At 33.0% G+C, this 20,948-nt stretch overlaps 2 protein-coding genes across 2 annotated transcripts in view; both read left to right on the top strand.

Annotated features, from left to right (window-relative positions):
• The window catches only part of LOC131846990 (transcription elongation factor 1 homolog), a 380,500-nt gene that overhangs the window by 110,362 nt on the left and 249,190 nt on the right, over positions 1-20,948 (top strand). The window lies entirely within an intron of this gene.
• LOC131846986 (ubiquitin carboxyl-terminal hydrolase-like) lies at positions 4,702-5,503 on the top strand. Its single transcript, XM_059196417.1, has one exon. It carries the CDS (start codon positions 4,775-4,777, stop codon positions 5,453-5,455), a length of 681 nt encoding a protein of 226 aa, XP_059052400.1. The 5' UTR covers positions 4,702-4,774; the 3' UTR covers positions 5,456-5,503.

Genomic DNA, 20,948 nt, shown 5'->3' with positions numbered 1-20,948 from the left:
TAAAATGATGAGCAGGAATTATTTTGCCCACTGTGTGGAGAAAAATACATATTTCCACCGAATGAAGACTGGATCCAATACAGCATCTGTAAGAGCTGGTGGCATGAACAATGCAATAACTTTGAAAAGGAATTATTTGAACTGATGTATTATTAGGTTGAGGATGTCTATTTTCTGGTTTATCGTATGAGTCTGACTCTATTTACTGTATGTTACATGTTGCGTACACTTACCGGCACTACTGCGCACACTTACCCCTATACTTGGGTAAGTGTGCGCATTTAAACAGTTTTGATTTTGTTGATTTCCAAAGAATTTGTGTAAATGATAATTATTTATTTTGCGTTTAAGTTGTTGATTATTAAATATTTTATATAATAAACCTTGTTTTGTTCCAGTTAACTTCAAATATTTTATTATATGATACTTCAAACCTTAAGTGCGCACACTTGCCCCACGTGACTCTATGGATGTTTGTTACTCTTTCACGCAAAAACTACTGAACGGATTTTGATTAAAGGTTACAGTAATATAGCATATGCATCAGCATAACACAGCATGAAATTTAACGCGGGTGTAATCGCGGGCACAGCAAGTGTTAATATGTAGATATAAAACTCACAAAGTTATGAGCACCCAAGCGAAGGCGGGGCGGGTCACTAGTGCTAAATAAACGTAATTAAAAATAGGTATATGCTGATACCCGCAGACAAATGTATATGTCAACTGTTATCCAGAAAATTTATTGGAATTCAACTAGGGAATGCATTTACCGCGGTGTTTTAAGATTTAATTGGTTCGTTAACATAGATATAGCAATTTATTTTAATTATAAGTAGATTGCATAAAAAATATAACGCATTTTTTTAAAATCCCGATTGTATACTAGGTACTATTTATTCAAGAGTTACTGGACAGGATATTTATTGATCAAGTATATAGTTATATGGTATACTATACTATATGTAGTTATATAATATGTATACCTATTACCTACGTTTTGTGAGAAGAAATGAATTATTATTTATAAACGACGTAAACTTGATCAGTAAACATCACATTTAAGTACTTGTGCCTATGTTAAGGCCTGAGTGGTTTAGCGGTTTACACACCACCTTTCGTACTTCCGATGGTAGCGGGTTCGATTTCTCTCACGGTACAACCATTTGTATTTATGAGTATATTTTTTGTGTAGATCTGGGTGCTTTATATGTACCTATATTATGTATAAATTGAATTTTGAATTCTTAAAATGCCGAAACCGAACAGTATTTTTAATTTGTTTATCGATCACAGAAATTATATACTTAGGTACGTAAGTATTTTGTAGAATCAACCAATTTTAATACTATTTTGCATAGTTAAAAATACTGAATCTTTAGGTACCCATTAGTCTACACGATTAAGAAAGAGCAGAGCGGATATTTATTTCAAATTTTAGTTGTGTTACTTATTATTTAACTTTTTTAGGATGGCAAGTAACTTTGCTGCTACACTAATAAAGATACAATAATTAAATTAATAAGTAGATATTAAAAAGTGGCAAAGTGGTAACAATGGGTAGTCTTACGTAAAATATTTGCGTGCTTATTTAGGCCCATATCTACACAAATTCTACGTGAATTAAAGTAAATCTGACTGTCTATCTGTAGCACTTTCACGCCAAAATTACTGAACTGATTGAAACAAAATGTGGTACATAGATATTTTTTAAATAATGAGACGATAAATAACGAAATTTACGTGAAAAAAAAAATTATACATACGTATATATCCTACATTATTGTGTGCTAAGAAAATCCAAGATGCGTCACTAGTAATATGAGTGTGTTATGCAATGTTATTTAAGTGTGTGTTATTTAATATTGTAGTTTAAAGAGAAACTGAAAGTTCACTTCGTCTCTAGAGGTTCTTCGCGGTCACTAGAGGCGCGTCGTCATGCGAAACAATTATTGTATTTACCGATTGAATTTCTAAATAATAAGCACTCTTAGTCCGTAATTGAAGGTAGTGAGCGCGGACACTTCGCCACGCCTCCAGACACTACGCATTCTATACACGAAAGACTATCTGAAGATATATACGAAGATGTACATTATTGATATTTTTGACGGAATCGTGGTCTAGCGGTTTAGCACACCGCCATACATCCGATGGTCGCAGGTTCGATTCTTCGCACAATACCTACAATCATTTGTTTAATCATTCCTACTCATGAATTCTTGTCTGGATATATTCTGTGTATGTTGAATATATTTACATAAAAAGTATCTATGTATTTACATTAGTTGTCTAGTACCCATAACTAAGTGATCTTGTTCAAGCATAGAATATTTATTTATTTTTATTTATTTATATAACTTCAATGAACAAAATACCAAGGTAAAAGTACATATGGCGGACTTAACGTCTTACGGCATTTTCTACCAGTCAACCACAGGTTGTGCAGAGAAAAATTGTAGGCGATGCAAATATAATCAATAAAAAAACAATAGGTCAAAAAAAATTACATATACTAAAAGTAAATACATGTAAACACATGCATGTACATACACAAATACATATAATATATATCAATCTATAAATAAATATGAAATAAAATATATAAATCAAATATAGCAATTTACCTATTCATCTACATGCATCACATAATTATCTTTACTAGTGGTCGCCCAATGCTAGAAATTCGACAATAATTAACTTAAATTATAAGTTTGAACAATTATTAAGGTTCTATTGTAAAAGTAAGTAAGTGTCAAATACATAGTGTTTATGTAATGTTTTTTTTATTACATAAATTAAGAAAAATATAAAAAAAATATTAAGATTCTGCACTCCCTCTCTATATAAACTATACTCATAAGTGTGCAAAATTGTCTGCACAATTTTTGTAATAAAAAAAATAGATTATTACTCATTTCTTTATTCTATTTCTTTACCTATATGTAAATAATAAAAAAATTAAGTTCAGAAGATATGCCACCAAATATATTAAGACATATCTTCTGACCACATTGCAGTCTGCACCACAACCTATAACTTCTCAATAGCTCCGCCTCAATGGTACCCTTAATGGATGGAGGCCGAGTGTTTGACAAAAATTGACACCATAATGAGGGGGAAGCGCGTGCTGAGGCAATGAGAGTGGTGCCGCAACAAACTCATTGAAAATCGACACAAGAGTGTTAAATGCGACCCATTGAAGTCTACTATGTGGAGAAATTGTGTGAAAGGTCGCCGCCGTTAGTGTCCTGAATGACCTTTTAATTAATTTCAGTGCATCTATAACAGCGAAAGTAACATTTTCTAGTCGAGTTAGGTTTATAATTAATTAATTCTACAATACAAGTTTGATAAGGGGAATTAACAATGGATGTAGATTTAATAACGGTCGGAATCTGATCGCCAATAGAGAAGGTAGCGGTGGTCTGGTTTCCTCACTTAATATTTGTGGTCCCACGCATGCTAATGGTAGTGGAATTAAACAAAATAATATAAAGTAAGTAATTTAATAAGGGAGTTTGGGAGTTTGTAGTAAATACCTAGAATGTACCTACACATATTTTTTTTAAAGTTGGAAACCGCATATTTGTCGTCACTGATGTTGATGGCATCATACCTCCTGTAGTAATCGCGTATCACTAAGAAGACAACTGGCTGCCATTATCGTAGTGCAAATCTAATTAATAACAACAACCTTTTTGTATTAAAAATATTTAATTAGGGACCAATTTGCTTATATATTTTTGTTATCGACATAGTAGATAGGCAGTAGATCCGAATCTAAAATATTAATTTCTCCAACCACTGCATAACACTTTTTTGGAAAATCATCTAATTTCTTTACATTTGACTAAGATTTAGCGTAACCCTTCCTTTTGACATTCAATAGACAATAAAATAAAATACTCGATTAATGAGGTATAAACAAGTTGCTAATTGTAATAACAACATTAGTATGTGCCTCTGTCTAGTACGCACATGAATATGTAATACATCAATATGATATAACCCTATTAAAGCCGACTGTGTTCATGTCCAACACTTAAGCAGCATTAATAACCTCTTATTAATTGTAAAAATGAATGGACAAACATTAAATGGACCGTAACGTGTGAAGCCACGAACGTCGGAAATGTATGCAGTCTGGTCACCTGCCTCTTATCTGCCGGTTAATTAATAACAATTAAGTTCGCAGTGTCAATAATTAAAGACAGTGGAAATAGCTTCGACGATTGTAATCTACGAGACGCTTGAGCTATTAAGACGTTGATATTTCACTATTTGAATAAAATTTACGTTTTAACAGCAATATATGGGATTATTCTTGCAAATCTCAAACATTTGACTATAACTACCTACCTTCCTGAGGTAATTTTTATACAATAATCTATTATGTGTTTGTGTGGATATTCTACACCATAGTGCCTAAATAGCCCTAAATAATCCCAAGGAGCACACATGTTCAAATGAAAATATTTTTGACCTTTTTGTTGCGATTTATTAATATTTTGTACACGCCAAATGGCTTTACCTAGTAAATACAATTAATTTGTATTGCTAATTGGACATGTACTTGATTTATTTTATAGAAGTGAAAATTATTATTACATTGTATTTATATTACAAGTACAAAGAAGGCTTGTTGGATAATTTTGTAAAAAAAACTAACGATCTTCCATTTGAAAAAGAAATGTCTATGTTGACGTAATTGACAGATTACCGTGAAATTTTATTGATAAATTAGTTTATATAATTTATTTTATCCCTCGTAATGTCGCTTGCTTTGCCTATGGAATCTAATCCAGACACTATGAATAAATATTTGTTGAAGTTAGGCGTTTCTGAAAAATGGCGTATGGTTGATGTTATTGGTTTGGAAAGTGATGCACTAGCTTGGGTGCCGAGGCCTGTGCTTGCCGTTGTCTTACTTTTTCCACTGTCGGAAATCTATGAACAGCTCAGACGCAAAGAAGAAAATAACTTGGTGAACAAAGAACCCCCCAAAGATGTATTCCATTTGCGTCAAGTCCTTAGCAATGTTTGTGGAACAATTGCTTTGGTACATAGTGTTGCAAATAATACACACAATATAGAACTGAAAGAAGGACCATTGAAAAAATACCTAAAAGATGCTGAAGGTCTTGATGCAGCAGCTAAGGGAGCATTACTCGAGAATTCTACTGCAATTCTAGAAGCTTACAAGGATATTGTTCATACAGGTTCTTCCGTACCTGAAGAGTCAAATGAAGATCCTAGTAATCATTTCGTGACGTTCATACACAAGGATGGAACGTTATTTGAATTGGATGGCCGCAAGACTTTTCCCATAAACCACGGGCCTACGACACCTGAGAGTCTGTTAGAAGACGCTGCAAAAGTTTGCCGCGAATTCATGGCACGAGATCCTGACAATATTGGCTTTAATGTCGTTGCTCTGGTGCCTTCTCTATAATTTATCTGTCAATATTTAATAGACATAAAATATACGACTTAATTATTATTTAGTATTAATTTACAATAATAATATTTTAATAAAACAATATACATATGGTGTGCTTGTAGTCCCCGGTGAGTTAGTCAGAGGCATTGTCAACTATCGATATTATAGTGAACGCAAAACTTACCATCCAGAGTACGGTCGGTATATTTAAAAACAATAAGGCAGGGCATTGAGCCTATTGATTGATTGAGATGTCGGCGTTTCCATCACCGGAGAGTCAATCAAAAGTATCACTTTTTTTGTGGAGACTAGATTTGAATTCGCTCTCTCTATGGTGTAATTTACATATAATAAGCATGAATCTTATTTTGTATGAATTATAAAATGAACGTGTGATGATATAGCATAGCATGACTGAATGAAGAACCAAGGAAATCTGTAAGTTGTAGGAAATGATGACAGAGAAGTAAACCTATTGACATTATTTTTGTACAAGTGTAATGAGGTGTATAGGTACATATTCTTCTAATAAATAACATGCTTTAGATAGAAAGCATTGGAAATTAATATGAATAGTCCTAAAGGATCGCACAGTTGATGGAAAGATGTATGAATTATATAACTTTGAGACGTAAAAAAGGAGAGTGAGTTTCAGTATAACGAATGATAGAAATGAGTAAAAGAATACATCCTGCGCCAACCCCAAATAATAAAATGAAGACAATGCAATGACGATATTATACTTTTTATTTTGCTTGCAAGAAACGGCAATGATGCGAAGAAAGTGAATGTACACAGAACACGCAAGCGTCGGCACTACGAAAAATGATGTTCATTAATTCTCTCTTCGTTAGTGAATACCAGAAAATTCAGTTAGCATGTAGGTAGTGGACGGTTACGATTCAAGTCTTTAATTCATAATTAATCTCGTTGCATTTAACAAATCGCCTTGTGGTGTTCGCAACGGTGCGCGCCTTTACGTCTCAATTAAGAAATCCGCGCGCACTCGCGACATGGCTCCTGCATTCCTCTTTTAAAATTCTCTATCTTCGGAAACTAATTAAAAATTCGCCTCGGCTCCGTAGCCGGGTGTTCAATCGGGGCGATATAACTTCATTTAAAAACGAGAGAATCTTGTCCAAGATAAGAGCTGGCCAGAAAACAACGAAGAGCGGAGCTCGCCACACGCGGCAGCGACGCAGCCCTATAAAAAAGACAAACCAAAGAAAGAACTCAAAACTTTTAAATGGAACGCGAGAGAATTCACCGCGTTAACTATGTCGATACTGGGAAGGACGCGACATCGGTAAGTCACGTCACCAAATAAATGACGCTGGACCTGAAATAAATATATAAATATTGTGTAAATAAAGAAAATAATGCGCCGGGGACCCGAAATGCTTTAAATATTCAAATGAAGCGAGCCGAGGTGAAATACGAAGGTGCGCTCGCTCGAGTTGAGCCCAATTAAATCGGTGCCACTGAGGTTGAAATTAAAAACAAAAGGAGGATGACGGGGGTCCGGCGCACATTTTTCTCATGAGTATTATTAGCGCGATGTCAACCCACAAAAAATGGAATTAGAGGGTTGTCGTGCCCGCGATCATTATCGATAACATCCCGCGTTTTGTATTGTTTTGATAAGTGTGATGCTGGTGAGTTCGGACGTTTTGTTGACATTTTATATTGGGATTACACATTTGATCGATATGGAGGTGAATTCGTTACGTTATTCCGCTCGAGCAGTTCATTATGTGAATACTCGCTACATAAACTTTGTATATGAAATACGAAACAATGTGTCAATCAAGCGCTGACGAGTGTGAGTAACATGAATAAATAGCTGAAAAACAAAACCTCAAACAGTATTTGGTACGGTCATTAGCCATGGAGAGGCCTGGTGAGAACAGATTTAATATTTGCCTATAAATCAATTACAGACAAGCTATGAGCTCGCTTGGCGCTCTGTTATTGTTGGTAGTTAGGTATTCCTTTCTTTAACGTACAAGATAAATTATTATTAGGTATTTGTATACCTATCAATAGGTACTTAAGAATTCAATTATAGTATCATATACAAAGTTGGCAGTTTATTGAGCATAATTTGAATTACGAAATAATTGTGAGAATACAACTACAAAGAAGGGAAGTTCATTAAATTTAGAATTCAATGAACAATATAAATATCATAATACATGATATTTATAATTAAAAAAAAATGTATGTAAAATGATGGCGCCCTTTTAGGGTCACAACCCTTTTTTGCTTGATATTACATATTACCGATAAAATTTTAAGTTGTAAGCGTGGTTATTTTAGAACGCAATATAAACTATTGGCTATTTTACTTATAAATGAAGCTACCATTATGTTGTTGCTATATCTAGTGACGATTTCACTTCTATTATATAAATATTATTTTAATCTATTTAAGATATATACCTAATGAACTTTATCATTAGGTTTTTAATTAAGTGGCAGTTATTGACGATCGTATGCATACGATTTGTTACATAGGTACTCTTTCAATGGAGCAACATACGTAGTGACAGATATCCATCCAAACTCTGTGCTTATTATCATAAGATTCATTAACACCCATCGCGACCTCTACTAGCACCCGCTCGATTTATTCAAACAAAATACATTTATTTTAGACAATGAGCATCTAAGTGCTTATTGAGAGAGATATGTACTAAACAATCCATTGCAATCCCGTAGTAACATATAAAAACATGATACATTGCTGGATAAGTGAATGCAGTTTTATGAATATAATATTGTAGCGTCAATGAACAGTATTCTGGGCTGCAGTTGCTGTATACTATTATAAAAGACGATTTCGTTGGTGGAAGTACACGACGGGGGTTCATCCACGGCCTACCGACGCTCATCACTATTCAATAAGCTCCATTTATTGAAATTACGTAATTTGTGTGTGAATAATGACGATTGTGATGAATCTTCGTGGGCGATGCGAACGACTTAAACCCGATTAACTTTTGACCGCTGCATGATATTAATATAGTATTCTCGACGGCTCGACGAGGATAATGACTTGGAGATGGTGTTGCCTTGTGAATGACTCCTTTCTAGTGTGGCTTGTTTTGATTAAGTATATATCTAACAATATAAGAGATTGTTTTAGTATTATTATTATTATAAAATAAATAACCCTTGACAATTAACACAGCGCCATTTAAACCAACAGTAAACAGAGCTTGTATTATGCGTACTGGACAACTGATAAAATACTCAGTTTTTTTTTTAATTACATACCTATATAGAAAACACCCAGACCGATACAAACAATCATACACAAGAATACAAATGTTTGCAATGTGCGAGGACTCGAACTCACGACTATCGGAAGTAAAACAGTGAGCCAAGCCGCAAGACCACCGAGGCTATAAGAAATAATGCAAGTAGGATTTGTTGATTGACTCAATCATCCCAAAGTTGAAAATAAAGAAAATAAGGAGATTTTTTATGATATGGTGGACACGCTGATGCTAACGGTTTACGCTGGCGGGGCACCAATGGAGGATGATAAGATGAGCATGAAGCTAGGTCAGTTAGCCATAGTGACAAATTCACCAAGAATTTATCACGATGGTTTCCAAGGGGAACCACGTGGAGATCAACCTGACATGGTACATTGTTAGCAATAAGAGTTACTAACAATCCCCTTCTTCCCCACGTATTAGGTATTTAGGCAAGGGTAATATATGTTACCACTAATATATTATTGATTTTTCAGTATTACTATTTATATAGTACTAGCAACTCGTCCGGACTCGCACGGATGCATTACAAGTCTTTTAAATTCGTTGGCTTATTCTATATATATAAACCTTCATCTTGAATCACTCTACATATTGCTGAAGACTGCATTAAAATCCGATGCGTAATTTAAAAGATATAAGAACAGACGGCGACTTTATTTTATACTATGAAGGTACTCTAATAGACCTACAAAAATATGTTTATTATCTAAACACTAAGTAGGTTTGTAAAAGGGCATATTTAGTATTATATTTGCTTTTGTGATATATTGCAAATATAAATTCACAATGTACATTACTGAGTCTTCTTATGAATAAAACATAATGACCCAACTTGGTTGTATGTTGTAGTCATGGTTTTGAATTTGACATTTTTCTATTTAACCTAACGATTGTACCGAAGTGGACTTTGTACAAAGACACATGCCTGTATATCTACTGGTGTCACCTATTTCTTTCGTTAAACCTCTTGTTTTGTAAGCTATTTGAATTTGAAGGATCAGAAATGGCAGTGCAATTGCCAGATTTCAGAGGAATGACATATCGTCAGGAATAAGAGGTAACACAACTCTCCCGTGATTGAGCTGTTCATATATATATATAAAAGTACCTAACGGGTACCATCAGATGAGTCGTTATTGCTTACCATTCCAGTTACCACTGAAAAAGAACCCTATATTATTTTACTTTACGAATTGTTGTAAATTATAGGAAAAAACATGTCGAATATATAATATTTATTAAGGTAAAATTGTATTTGCTTCAACTATATTCAAAGACAAATTATAATGTATAATTATAATAAAAAAAATCTGTGTTTTTTTACACTTTTAAAACTTCTTACATATGTACGCTAGTAGTATGTAATAGTATCGCTCGTTTCCGATTAAATTTTTTTTTTGACCACTCTAATGCTATTGGCCGCAGCTGGTCTTTACAGCTTCACCGGACGTTCGTACGTTAAATCTATGGTATGTACATCCAATTATATTACATGTAAGATATAGTATAGGTATAGGTAGCCATACTGTCCAAGTGTAGATACTTGGACAGTATGGCTTGACAAATTTACTTATATCTTACGAACGTCCGGTGCAGCTGTAAAGACCAGCTGCGGCCAAAAGCATTAGAGTGGTTAAAAAAAAACCATAGATTTAATTGTCATTGCCATTGCCATTGTCATAATGTACAAGTTGGGAGTACACAGTAAAAAAATAAATTATCTGCCTACATTATAGTAGGTGGTACCAACGTGTGTAAATATAGAAGAAAAATATCTTACAGTAAAATTACTGGACAATATATAATTTGACCTAATTCTTTATATACCTGTACCATGAAGAAAGTGGTATGATATGTACAAACGATGCGCTTGCGCCGGCCGCTCCGCGCCGTTTACGATTTCCGAGAACAAGCCGCGGTAAGGCACAACACGACGTTATTTAAAAAAAAACGGTAAATTGTCTAAATTAAATTAAATAGATGTGACCGTTTGTGACGTGACTGACCTGCGGTGGTTGTGGACTGTTTAATATTGTTTATCGTTTCTTATTTACATAATGTTTATTATATTTGTACATGTTCCATATTCAAATAAGTTAGTAGGTACCTACTACTTATTAGTTATATATTCATACCCCTTATGAATGAAAACATCATTAACTGATTTAAGAAATGAGGTCTTTTATGCATGTAAGTGATTGTTAATCTGTCTGAAAGATTATTTCTACTTACTTGCTTACTTATATTTTACGTATTATTATTAGTTACCCACTTATCTTGTGACAATTGAAGTAGATTGTTTTTGTGAAGACTCAAATTTTGATTAACTTCTAGCTAAAAGTAACAACTATTCAGACTTTATGCATTAATATAGATACTACATAATTGTAGATACTTAGTATTCGTAAGTACTCCATATCCTTCTTACTATTCTACTACTACTCTCACGGATAGATTTTAGAAAGGCATACAGAGATAATATTAAAAAATAACAAATAGAAAAACATAGACAGATATACACTCAAAAATTTATATGTGACGACAATTTTAATAACTAGTAGCTATACCGATTATATAAAGTGATTAGTAAGAAAGATACGGTCAATTTGTTTGAGCTCGGCAGGATCAAATTTATATCCCAAACTACAAACTGATTAGTTTCCTAATTATGACAGTAAATATTCATAAACGGACACAATCGGTAGTCGACAAAGGACATAAAACAGTTTTAGGGTTGAATTCGGCAGCGGCCGCCCGCGGTGCATCTTGCTCCCTCAATTATACCTCGAATGTATTCCATTAAACAGACGCGTTTACTGCCGACGCATTAAGTGGACAGTACTCATAAACTCACCACTTGATTGATAAATTCCCGTATATAAGTGCAGGTGCGACGGCCGCGTTATGATCGCTACCGAACGCTTTTAATATCGTTGCGTTTTGCAAAGCATAAACTACGCTCTATGTCGCTTATAAAACAGGCAATGCTCGATTTTATACATAAAATGGTTTATACACGATACTAAAGTCAGGGGAAATATTGGAGCAGTGATGAGCGGTTAGGATCGCTTTCAAGATCACATTCTGCATAGCGAAATCATAGCGCACTTGCCACACCTATTTTGCCTACCTCACAACTACCCATCATTTTAGTATCGTGTGTAAGACAAGTAACCTTTTAAGAATACTCTATGTAACAGTTCAATCAAAATATTTTCGATAACGGATAATAGCGAAAATGTACCTTCAAATTTTAAATTCCTTTAATAAATTGAATACGACTCTTTATAAATATAAAAAGCGAATTACTGTGTCTTTAATTTTATAATGATTAAAATTTTATGTGTCGATTCTGTCGCATGTTATTTTATGCGTTTTATTTTTTATAACTAAGTACAATCAGCACAAAAAGTCTACGTATACTGGCATTAATATTTACCGAATCACTTATAAACATAGTTGCTGAAATATAGGTATGTTTTGATTCATTTTCGTTCAGTTTGGGTTCTAAATTTTTAAGTATTAATATTAAATATCGATATTTACAGCTTTTTGTGCTGACTGTATCTACCATGCGCGACTCTTAATAAGTGCTATTCCAATACTCATAAACTTCAAAAACTATATACTTACAATTGATATGCCAATCAATGCTAATTGGACAAAATTTTTACATACTTTTACGAACTTCTCCTTGCCAATTACTGTGGTAATCACGCATACGGCTTGTCGTAGTTGTCTCTTATGTCTCACAAGAAACAGTAGCAATTACCGAAATTGCTCATCATCAATATTATAACCCTCACATTTCCGTAATAACTCGTACTCGTTGTAAAAATAAAAACGGTAAATATAGGTATTATTGGAGTTTATATTTAATGTAACGAAAAAAATTTATCATTATATTAAAAGTAGATTATTTGGGTTGATTTCTATTAGAACATGTTTGTAGGTTTTGGTTTGTTCTGATCACTACGACAATTTCATTTTGTTACTCATATACCTAGTTTGTATTCGAATAAATGTTGAGCCAAAAATTTTATTGACTTAAAAGTGCTACATTCGTTTAAAATATTAAGGTGACAAGTTTCTTACTGATTATTTTTGTATGAATTCTATTACGTAAGAACTAAGTATATGTAGTTAGCCAAAAGTGTTTAATTTAGAGTTCAATTGATCAAATATTAGTTCAATTCTGCGTATTTATATCAAAAATATACAAGCTGTATATATGTACAATTAGAGATGTAGCAATATCGAATATCGGTATCTTATCATTTTCGAACTCAAATACACACCGACCAAGATTCGTAGAATCCGTGACTATGTATCATCGTGTCTGGTTAATTGGTAAAATAGTGGTGGGTATTGGACAAGTGGGGGGAGTGGGTAGATTAATGAGTGGCTACCGCTGGCTTATCGCGCTGCATCTGGCGCATGACTGATCATCTGTCGTGTGCCTGCGCCTCTACCGGAGTAGTGCTGCTGGCAGTAAGTTATATCGATATAGCTTGTCGATATTTTTTTCAAATTTTTTTTAACTTATTTTCTTTAATACTGCCTAATTAAATATTATATTTTGCTTACTAATCATAAATTTAGGTATATGATTATTTAATAAAAAATAAACTATAAAGTAGTTGTCAAAATTATACCTATTTTGAAATTATCCTCTTTTACTATAATGCCGTTTTTTAATTACTGGAATGGCAAAGAAGCTCAGCTCAGTCTATCTGATGGAAAGTATCAACTATCGCCTATATACATGAACAGCACCACGGTCTTATCCCATCAATAACTCTTGCGTTACTCTGAAGACTAAAATTTCATTCAGATTACCAGGGTATAGAATACTATGGAGACACATATACGTAATCACGCGATATTTCACCTGGTCTGCTTGATAGGAGTGGTAAAATTATCTGCGTGGCAACTTTGTCCAAACTCAACCTCAATACTTTAAACATCGACAAGTGAATTCCTAAAATGTCTACTCCCATCCCTAGCGGTCGTGATATGACAGTGGACCGCATACCTTCCCAGAAGTCGTACTCATCGGATGCCTTACGAGCGCTGAGCTCCATCCAACTACTTTTTTCACTGCCCTATAGTTTTATTGGGCGCATTCAAATATTTTTGTTTAGATTAAACGACGTTTAAGCAACAGATCGGTACATTAGGATTAATGTACGACATCAGTTACTCAGTGGCCGTTACCAGGAAATGCTATGGGAATTGGATATGAATGAATCTTTTTTATAGATAACGCACCCATACTGTTACCTATGATGTCTGATTATGAAATAGATACTACTGGATTTAGCATTTTCAATTTCTCTCTTTTAATATTTATATAACTACATATGTTACAAATACATCTTTACAGAGTAAAATGAAGTTGCTTCCGCTGGTTGTTAGTTTAGATTTTTTAAACTACACAATGGATTATAATCCAGTTAAAGGAAAGTTTATATATATAATACACCCGTGCGAAGCTGGGGCGGTAGCTAGTTGTATATAAATCTGGCACCGACTCAATACTAGGAACGTATAATTAGAATTGAATTTGGTAGTGATTCATTTTACTAAATTATTATAAATGCGAAAGTTTCTGAGTGTGGATGGATGGATGGATAGATGTTTGTTACTGTTTCACGCAAAAACTCCTTAATGAATTTTAATGAAACTTTATATGTATATAATATAGTTTTTACATCAGAATAACACATACTATAAACTTCGTTTATAGGTACTCCTAAAGGTAGTAATCAAACAAATTGAGATCTCTAATATCATTAAGCCCGTATTTAATAACAAATTAAAAAAAAAAATGCAATAACTAGAGATAAGTACTAATAATCATTATTCTGTATTGATCGACATAGTGTTTGATAAAGAAAAACAAGATTTTCTGTAACTCGTAAAAAAAAATGTAAGAGTATAGAAGAAGGAAACAATTTCTAAATATTATACAAAAATAAATATTTATACAAAAATTAAGTCAAATATAAGATTTCTATAAATGTTACTGTAGTTCAGATTACAGTTTTCGTGTGTACACGTTTATTTGAAGAAACTATCATAAAGAATGGCTCATGTGATTCATTCACTACAATGCAGAAGCAGTTCCTACTATATAATTAATTGTTCATTTAAATACAAAGGCTAATTTAATAAGTGACCCAACTCCCAAATGTCAAAGCCATTGAAATAAAAAACGTAAAAGAGTTATTGAAGAAGGATGGCGCTCCACTGCGAATGAACAGACCGAGCCGTCTTATGTTATGGGAAAATCGACTTTTTTATATTTCAAATAAATTGATAGTCATTTTTTACGAGATGACTCTTTTTTTGTTGGGTATTGAGTACAATGGGTGGACATAACAGACTGTTAGGTAACATTTTTAACATCATTATAAGTGAAAAGCAGTGAGTGATGGTATGCTCCGTCCCATAGCCTCGGTACTCTATATGAACGGTTATGGTAGCGTTTCCAAGAAATCCTCTCTCATTTGAACAAGACTAACTTTATATTATGTATGTATATCATTGAAATGATACACCCAAGCAAGTAGAAGTCATTTGTACGAGTCAAAGTGTTTGACGTTGTTGGTATGTAGGTATTTATAGTAATGGTCATAATACAGGTTCCCGTACTTTTAAATTGCTTCGTGTATTTTTAAAACTGGTCTGTGCGGTCTATGAAAAAGTAATTTATTTCCATAATTTACGTATGTGAACACGTGTTTTATACTTACGATTTACAAAAACTACATATAATGAATACCTAATACTTATAATATACATACATACATATAATATAATGATTACCTGAAGTAAAAATTATGTATTCCTGTTTATGAAAATTGCCTGGACAGAGGAGGATGACATTTGGCACACTTATAGTTTATTAAGTTTCACTCGCGTTAAATTTCAATATAAAAAAAAATATAGCTTTTGTGTTATTCTCATGCATAAGCTATATTACTGTGAAGTTTCATTAAAATACGTCCAGTAGTTTTAGTGTGAAAGAGTAAAAAATATATTTTTTACTCTTTCACGCATACTCACAAAATTTCGCGTTTATAATATAATTAAAATTAAGATATAGAGAAGGAATGCAGAGTCTAATATATTTTTTAAATTATGCCTAAAAATACATTAAATCAATAAATACACATTACCATGTATTTGACACACACACTTTTATATATATATATGTATGTATATATATACTACGTTGTTTATTGTTAAAATCTGAGGTAAAATTGAGAACAGATTAATATTGTTTGACTTTAATATTTTTTATTTTTGAACTGAATGTTAAACTAATTATGGTCGATTTCATAAAAATAATCTTACTTGTAAATACAAATATTTTTACTATGCGAGAAATCGAAGTCAAGCGATAGCGAAGCCATTGGAAGTAAAGCGGTGTGCTAAACCACTAGACCACCGAGGTTTTCAATGGCTTATATAATTGTATAATTAAATTACTTAAATCTGTCTACTAAAACTTCATCATAATATCTAACTTTGTAATAAAAAGTGGACGATGACAACATATACTTTTTTTTTATTTTGAATTCCTTCACGGTTCAGAAGATCATTGAGATAGATAGATTGACATTTGTTTTTTGTACCGAGTTATAAAAGTACCATAACCATAGGATATTAAGCATCGACAGATTCATCTGGGTTGGTAATAGGGCTGCCAAACTAATAAATTTTAAATAACATTTTATAAATATTAACAGTAACACTATATTTATTATCTTAACGTCTTAAAATTAATTTGGTAATATAAGAACGTAATTTAATTAGTCTTGGACATTCTCAGGATTAAATTATTTTGATTAAAAATAATCATCGAATAAATACCGAACGTATTTCATCATCAAAATTAACATATAATCCTAATAGAATCTAAATCTAGACACACACATCTATACGGAGGTATATATCCTTATGATGATTATGTGATGATGTCTCTTTATTAATGACATATATAAAATAGACAAATTGTTGTTAGCTAAGAGAGAGATATTCAAACAGATTAAACAAAAAATTGGACAAATTGTTGTGCTATATTCAAACAGTACCTAAGTATGTGTTTATAAATTTGTCTGTATACAAACTTTTTACCAGTGTTTGCACCATGGTCGAAATTCGACTATAGTCAATGTTTATGTGTGTAGCAAACTCATGGGTAGAGAGTGCATGAAATAGTTTTATATGAATTTAATATATTATTATAGTGCTTTCATATAAAAAAAATACGTTCACAATTATACCCCTTCGAACTCCTTCTTCTACGACTATTAACTCCACTAAATTTCAAACACCACCTTTAGTTGTCGTAGTAAGTGGCAGAATATTATCTCTTCGCCATATTAGCTTACCCGTGAAATTTTTTCTGCATCACACTTACATGACATTTATCATTATATGTGTTATTCTAATATGTCAGCAATATAACTGTAAAGTTTCATCAAAATTCCTTAACAGTTTTTGCGCGAAAGAGTAACAAAAATCCGTCCATACTCACAAACTTTCATGTTTATAATATTAGTAAGATACATGTCTACGTATCAATTCATTATTATATCAATATTGACAACCCTAGTATTTGGGTAGGTATCGATAAGAGATGATAAAGTAATGGCTCAGCAACGGCTACCGGATCTGATATGCACAGTAGCCACACCGGCGGTCACTCACACTGTTTGCTTTATTGAATTCCATTCTAATAAATGGTAGATTGAGATCTTATTCGAGAATTAAGGTTACTGTAACGTATATTATATATCTACCTACTACCAAGAACGAACGTCTAAGAATTTTATAAATTATTACCAGTTTTCAGTATACTTACGCTTGAAATTATATAGCATTCTATGATTGTAATTTCAATCCATTTTTATTAAAAGCGTGCCAATTATATTGATATATTATGATGTTGATTCATCTCATCATCTGCTTATTTTTTATCCCATTTATTTGGGATCGACAGAATATGTTTTTTCTTCCATTCATCCCTGTTCGCAGTCATCTCGTTATTTACTTTCTTTCTTACCCTATCACAGAGTCCAAACATCTCTTTCTCTTTCTCGGCCTTCCTCTACTCTTATCCACATTAATATGTAACACCTTCCTTAGAATATTATCGTGCCTATAATATATTTATTTCTTGATATTGTATCTATCTTTGGGTATGCGGATTACAGATTTTGGAGAGACATTTATATAAAAGTGATATTTGTTGCTTATTAATTACAAATCTTTACAATTCGACGTTTGTATCGATCGGTGTAAACAATCTAAATTTACTATACCGTATTGAATAATTTATTTGATGTTTGAATTCTATTTGAACAAGTCCATTTCTGATAAAGTATCGAAAAGACTTACATGCATTTGAAACGCACTTTAACCTGTTATTAGCATTAGACGATTTGCAATTTTAGTCTACCTCGGTAGTTTGTACATCTTTGGAGGTATGTAGACTAAAATTGTCTATTTGGATACCTCTGTCTCAAATACTTCAGCTGCCAAGCCAAAGGTCAAATAATCGGGTTATGAGCACTGATTACACTATTTTCTTTTGATAAAATTGCAAAAGCATATGCTGGTGGTCACTCTATTCTCCCAAATTAGAATTTAAAAATGAATCTGTAGTATTGTAAACAATATTTGAAAAGAATACGAGCTGAGTTTCTTGTCGGTTCTTCTCATCTCGAAAGCATTCCGAACTGATGGTAGATTTTACATATCAAAAGAGTCTGTAATAGACCTACATGAATAAAGATATTTTGATTTGATTTGATTTGATATGGCAAGGAAGATACAGGGTACGAAATCATCTTAGTCCTCCTAAATGGCAACTCATCAGCCATGGGTGTCCAATGATGACGTCATGTGTGTATATGTAGACGATGGTTACTGCTTACCATTAGGTAGCTGTCAGCTTGTATGCTATTTCTATTATTCGTAAAAATACTATATTTCCATAATATGTAGGTAAAATAAAATAAATAAAAATCTTCCGACACAATATTTTCTAATTACATTATCAAGTTGCTGACTTAACATATAACTGAATGAATAAAACAGGAACATATAAAAGTCTTATACACTCATATACAATATGTAAATAAACTCCTCACAAGGTAAATATTGTCACAGCAGGTATGCGCTAATTTTATTAATGCCGGATACCATGACGACCTTCTTGGGGTTAATCTAAAAGCTATCAATACACCGTTATCTGAAACGGCGTCGGTAAACATGGTATACGATCCATAAATGAAGGCACGGGGCCTCACGCTGAAGCCCTAATCGCCCGTTCGATAACCACTAGGAAGACCCTGCCAGTATTTATAACGCTTAGATCTACGTAAATCAACAGATCATCATAATGTACTAACCATTAGCAATTCCCACTTAACTTAGCATATTTTTGAAAATATCAACAGACTGTGTTTCAAATTTGTTATGTTATCGAAATGACAAATGGTTAGTGAAGGTTAATGAAGTCCTAAATACTAATATTCTAAATAAGGCACAATGGCTTAACAAATCTTAACGAAATTTTATGTGAAGATAGATTACATCACGATGGAAATAGGCTATTTTTTATCTCTAAAAATAATCTTGAAGGTATGAAAATTCGCCCAGAGGAAATCACGAGTAATAGCCAGTTTTATATTGTGGTATGCCAACTTGAATTAAATAAAGATATTTGATATATATATATATATTCACGACTTACATAGCTTAGGACTGGCAGTATGAGCCAAGCCAGTCTCTTCGCATGTCCGATTTATAAAACAAAAAAGAATTTAATATATAGATAGTTGGTAGATTGTATTCACACATTTCAATTTAATTTCGTTCTTCTTGTAACGAACTTTCCTAATAATGGGAAGATTAAAAAAATAACTATTAAAAAGTGTAAATTTAAGTCTATTTGAATTCTATATTAATCAGTACTCGAACTGACTTCCATGACTTGCACCAAAACAATTTTTATATGAAACGATGCAATAATACTTTTAGGAATTAGCTATAGTTGAAAACAGTAGAGATTAAATAAAATAATTTTAGGTTTTGGATTTATAAGGACTCAACTTAAAATGGTTAACTCAATTTATTATTGCTCGTATTGCTGTATGTATGTTAAAGAACATCGTAAATCATGATTACTAGTATAAGTTTATACTACTGTCTACGTTGTAACAATCAATCTAATTCCAAAACAAACTTATCCAAAATATTTCGTATGTAGGTCAAATTAAAAAGTTTTGTTTGCATCCGAATCAATAGTGGTCGATGGTCGATGGTCGCCTAATCACTAATACAGGTAGCGTATCTGTACATCTCGAGCGTGACGTGCAATCCATTCCGGTTATTAATGAACACGGATTTTTTAGAATTTGGCCCCCGCCTCCATACTATCCAACGCCATTGACAGCACTTTATTTGTCAATGTCTATACCACTCATGCATCATACACTGCAAATATTTCCATTTAACATTTCAACAGCATACTTTCACTACATGGACTTGTAATAAGAAAAACTACTCGTTTTTCCTGCAGATTCTATGTATATCAGACATCATAAAGTCTGCCTACTGTCGGCAATTACAGGAACCTGACTTTTATGTTACGTAGGTACTCGTAAATAGCATACTGATCGTCTTCTAGGCTAAAGTTAGTCTGAATAACTACGCAGGCGTATCGTGGACTCACCGCTGCCGCCGTATTACGACTAATTGATGCAAATTAATAAATTAATTAACCATGTTTATAGGACGCTTGAGTGATTCCTGTTTTTCCTCTGCCACGTACCTTCGCATTTGTCGGGACTACATTTTTAATTATAACAACAGCATTCCCCTTTTTCTGTGTCGGTCTCGATGCGGCATGGTCCCGCAATGGCGAGCCGCATTTTTCTCATGATTTATTAAAATTGAAAATTATGATTTTGTGAACGGACCAAGTTCTAATTGGTTGTTATTGCGGTCGCGTAATCGGGGATGAATTTGAAGCAACGTTTTAGCGTAAATTATGTTATATTCTCTTATTTATTTTGATCGTAATTAATTTGAACAGATTCTGTGGTAGGCCCGTATACACATTACGTACCTACAGTCGTTAAGATAAAAGGAGGCAGTGAACAGATTATATTGTAAATATAATACAAGTGGTTACGGTA

The sequence above is a fragment of the Achroia grisella genome, unplaced genomic scaffold, assembly GCF_030625045.1.
Source record: "Achroia grisella isolate CSIRO2021 unplaced genomic scaffold, CSIRO_AGI_Agris_v1 utg515, whole genome shotgun sequence".
In the NCBI taxonomy this organism is placed as follows: Eukaryota; Metazoa; Arthropoda; class Insecta; order Lepidoptera; family Pyralidae; genus Achroia; species Achroia grisella.
Note: the sequence above shows the minus strand (reverse complement) of the source record. Positions and strands in the feature narration are given on the sequence as shown.

Excerpts from the sequence above, each read along its gene's own strand:
- LOC131846986 (XM_059196417.1), top strand. The coding sequence starts at position 4,775 with ATGTCGCTTGCTTTGCCTATGGAATCTAATCCAGACACTATGAATAAA.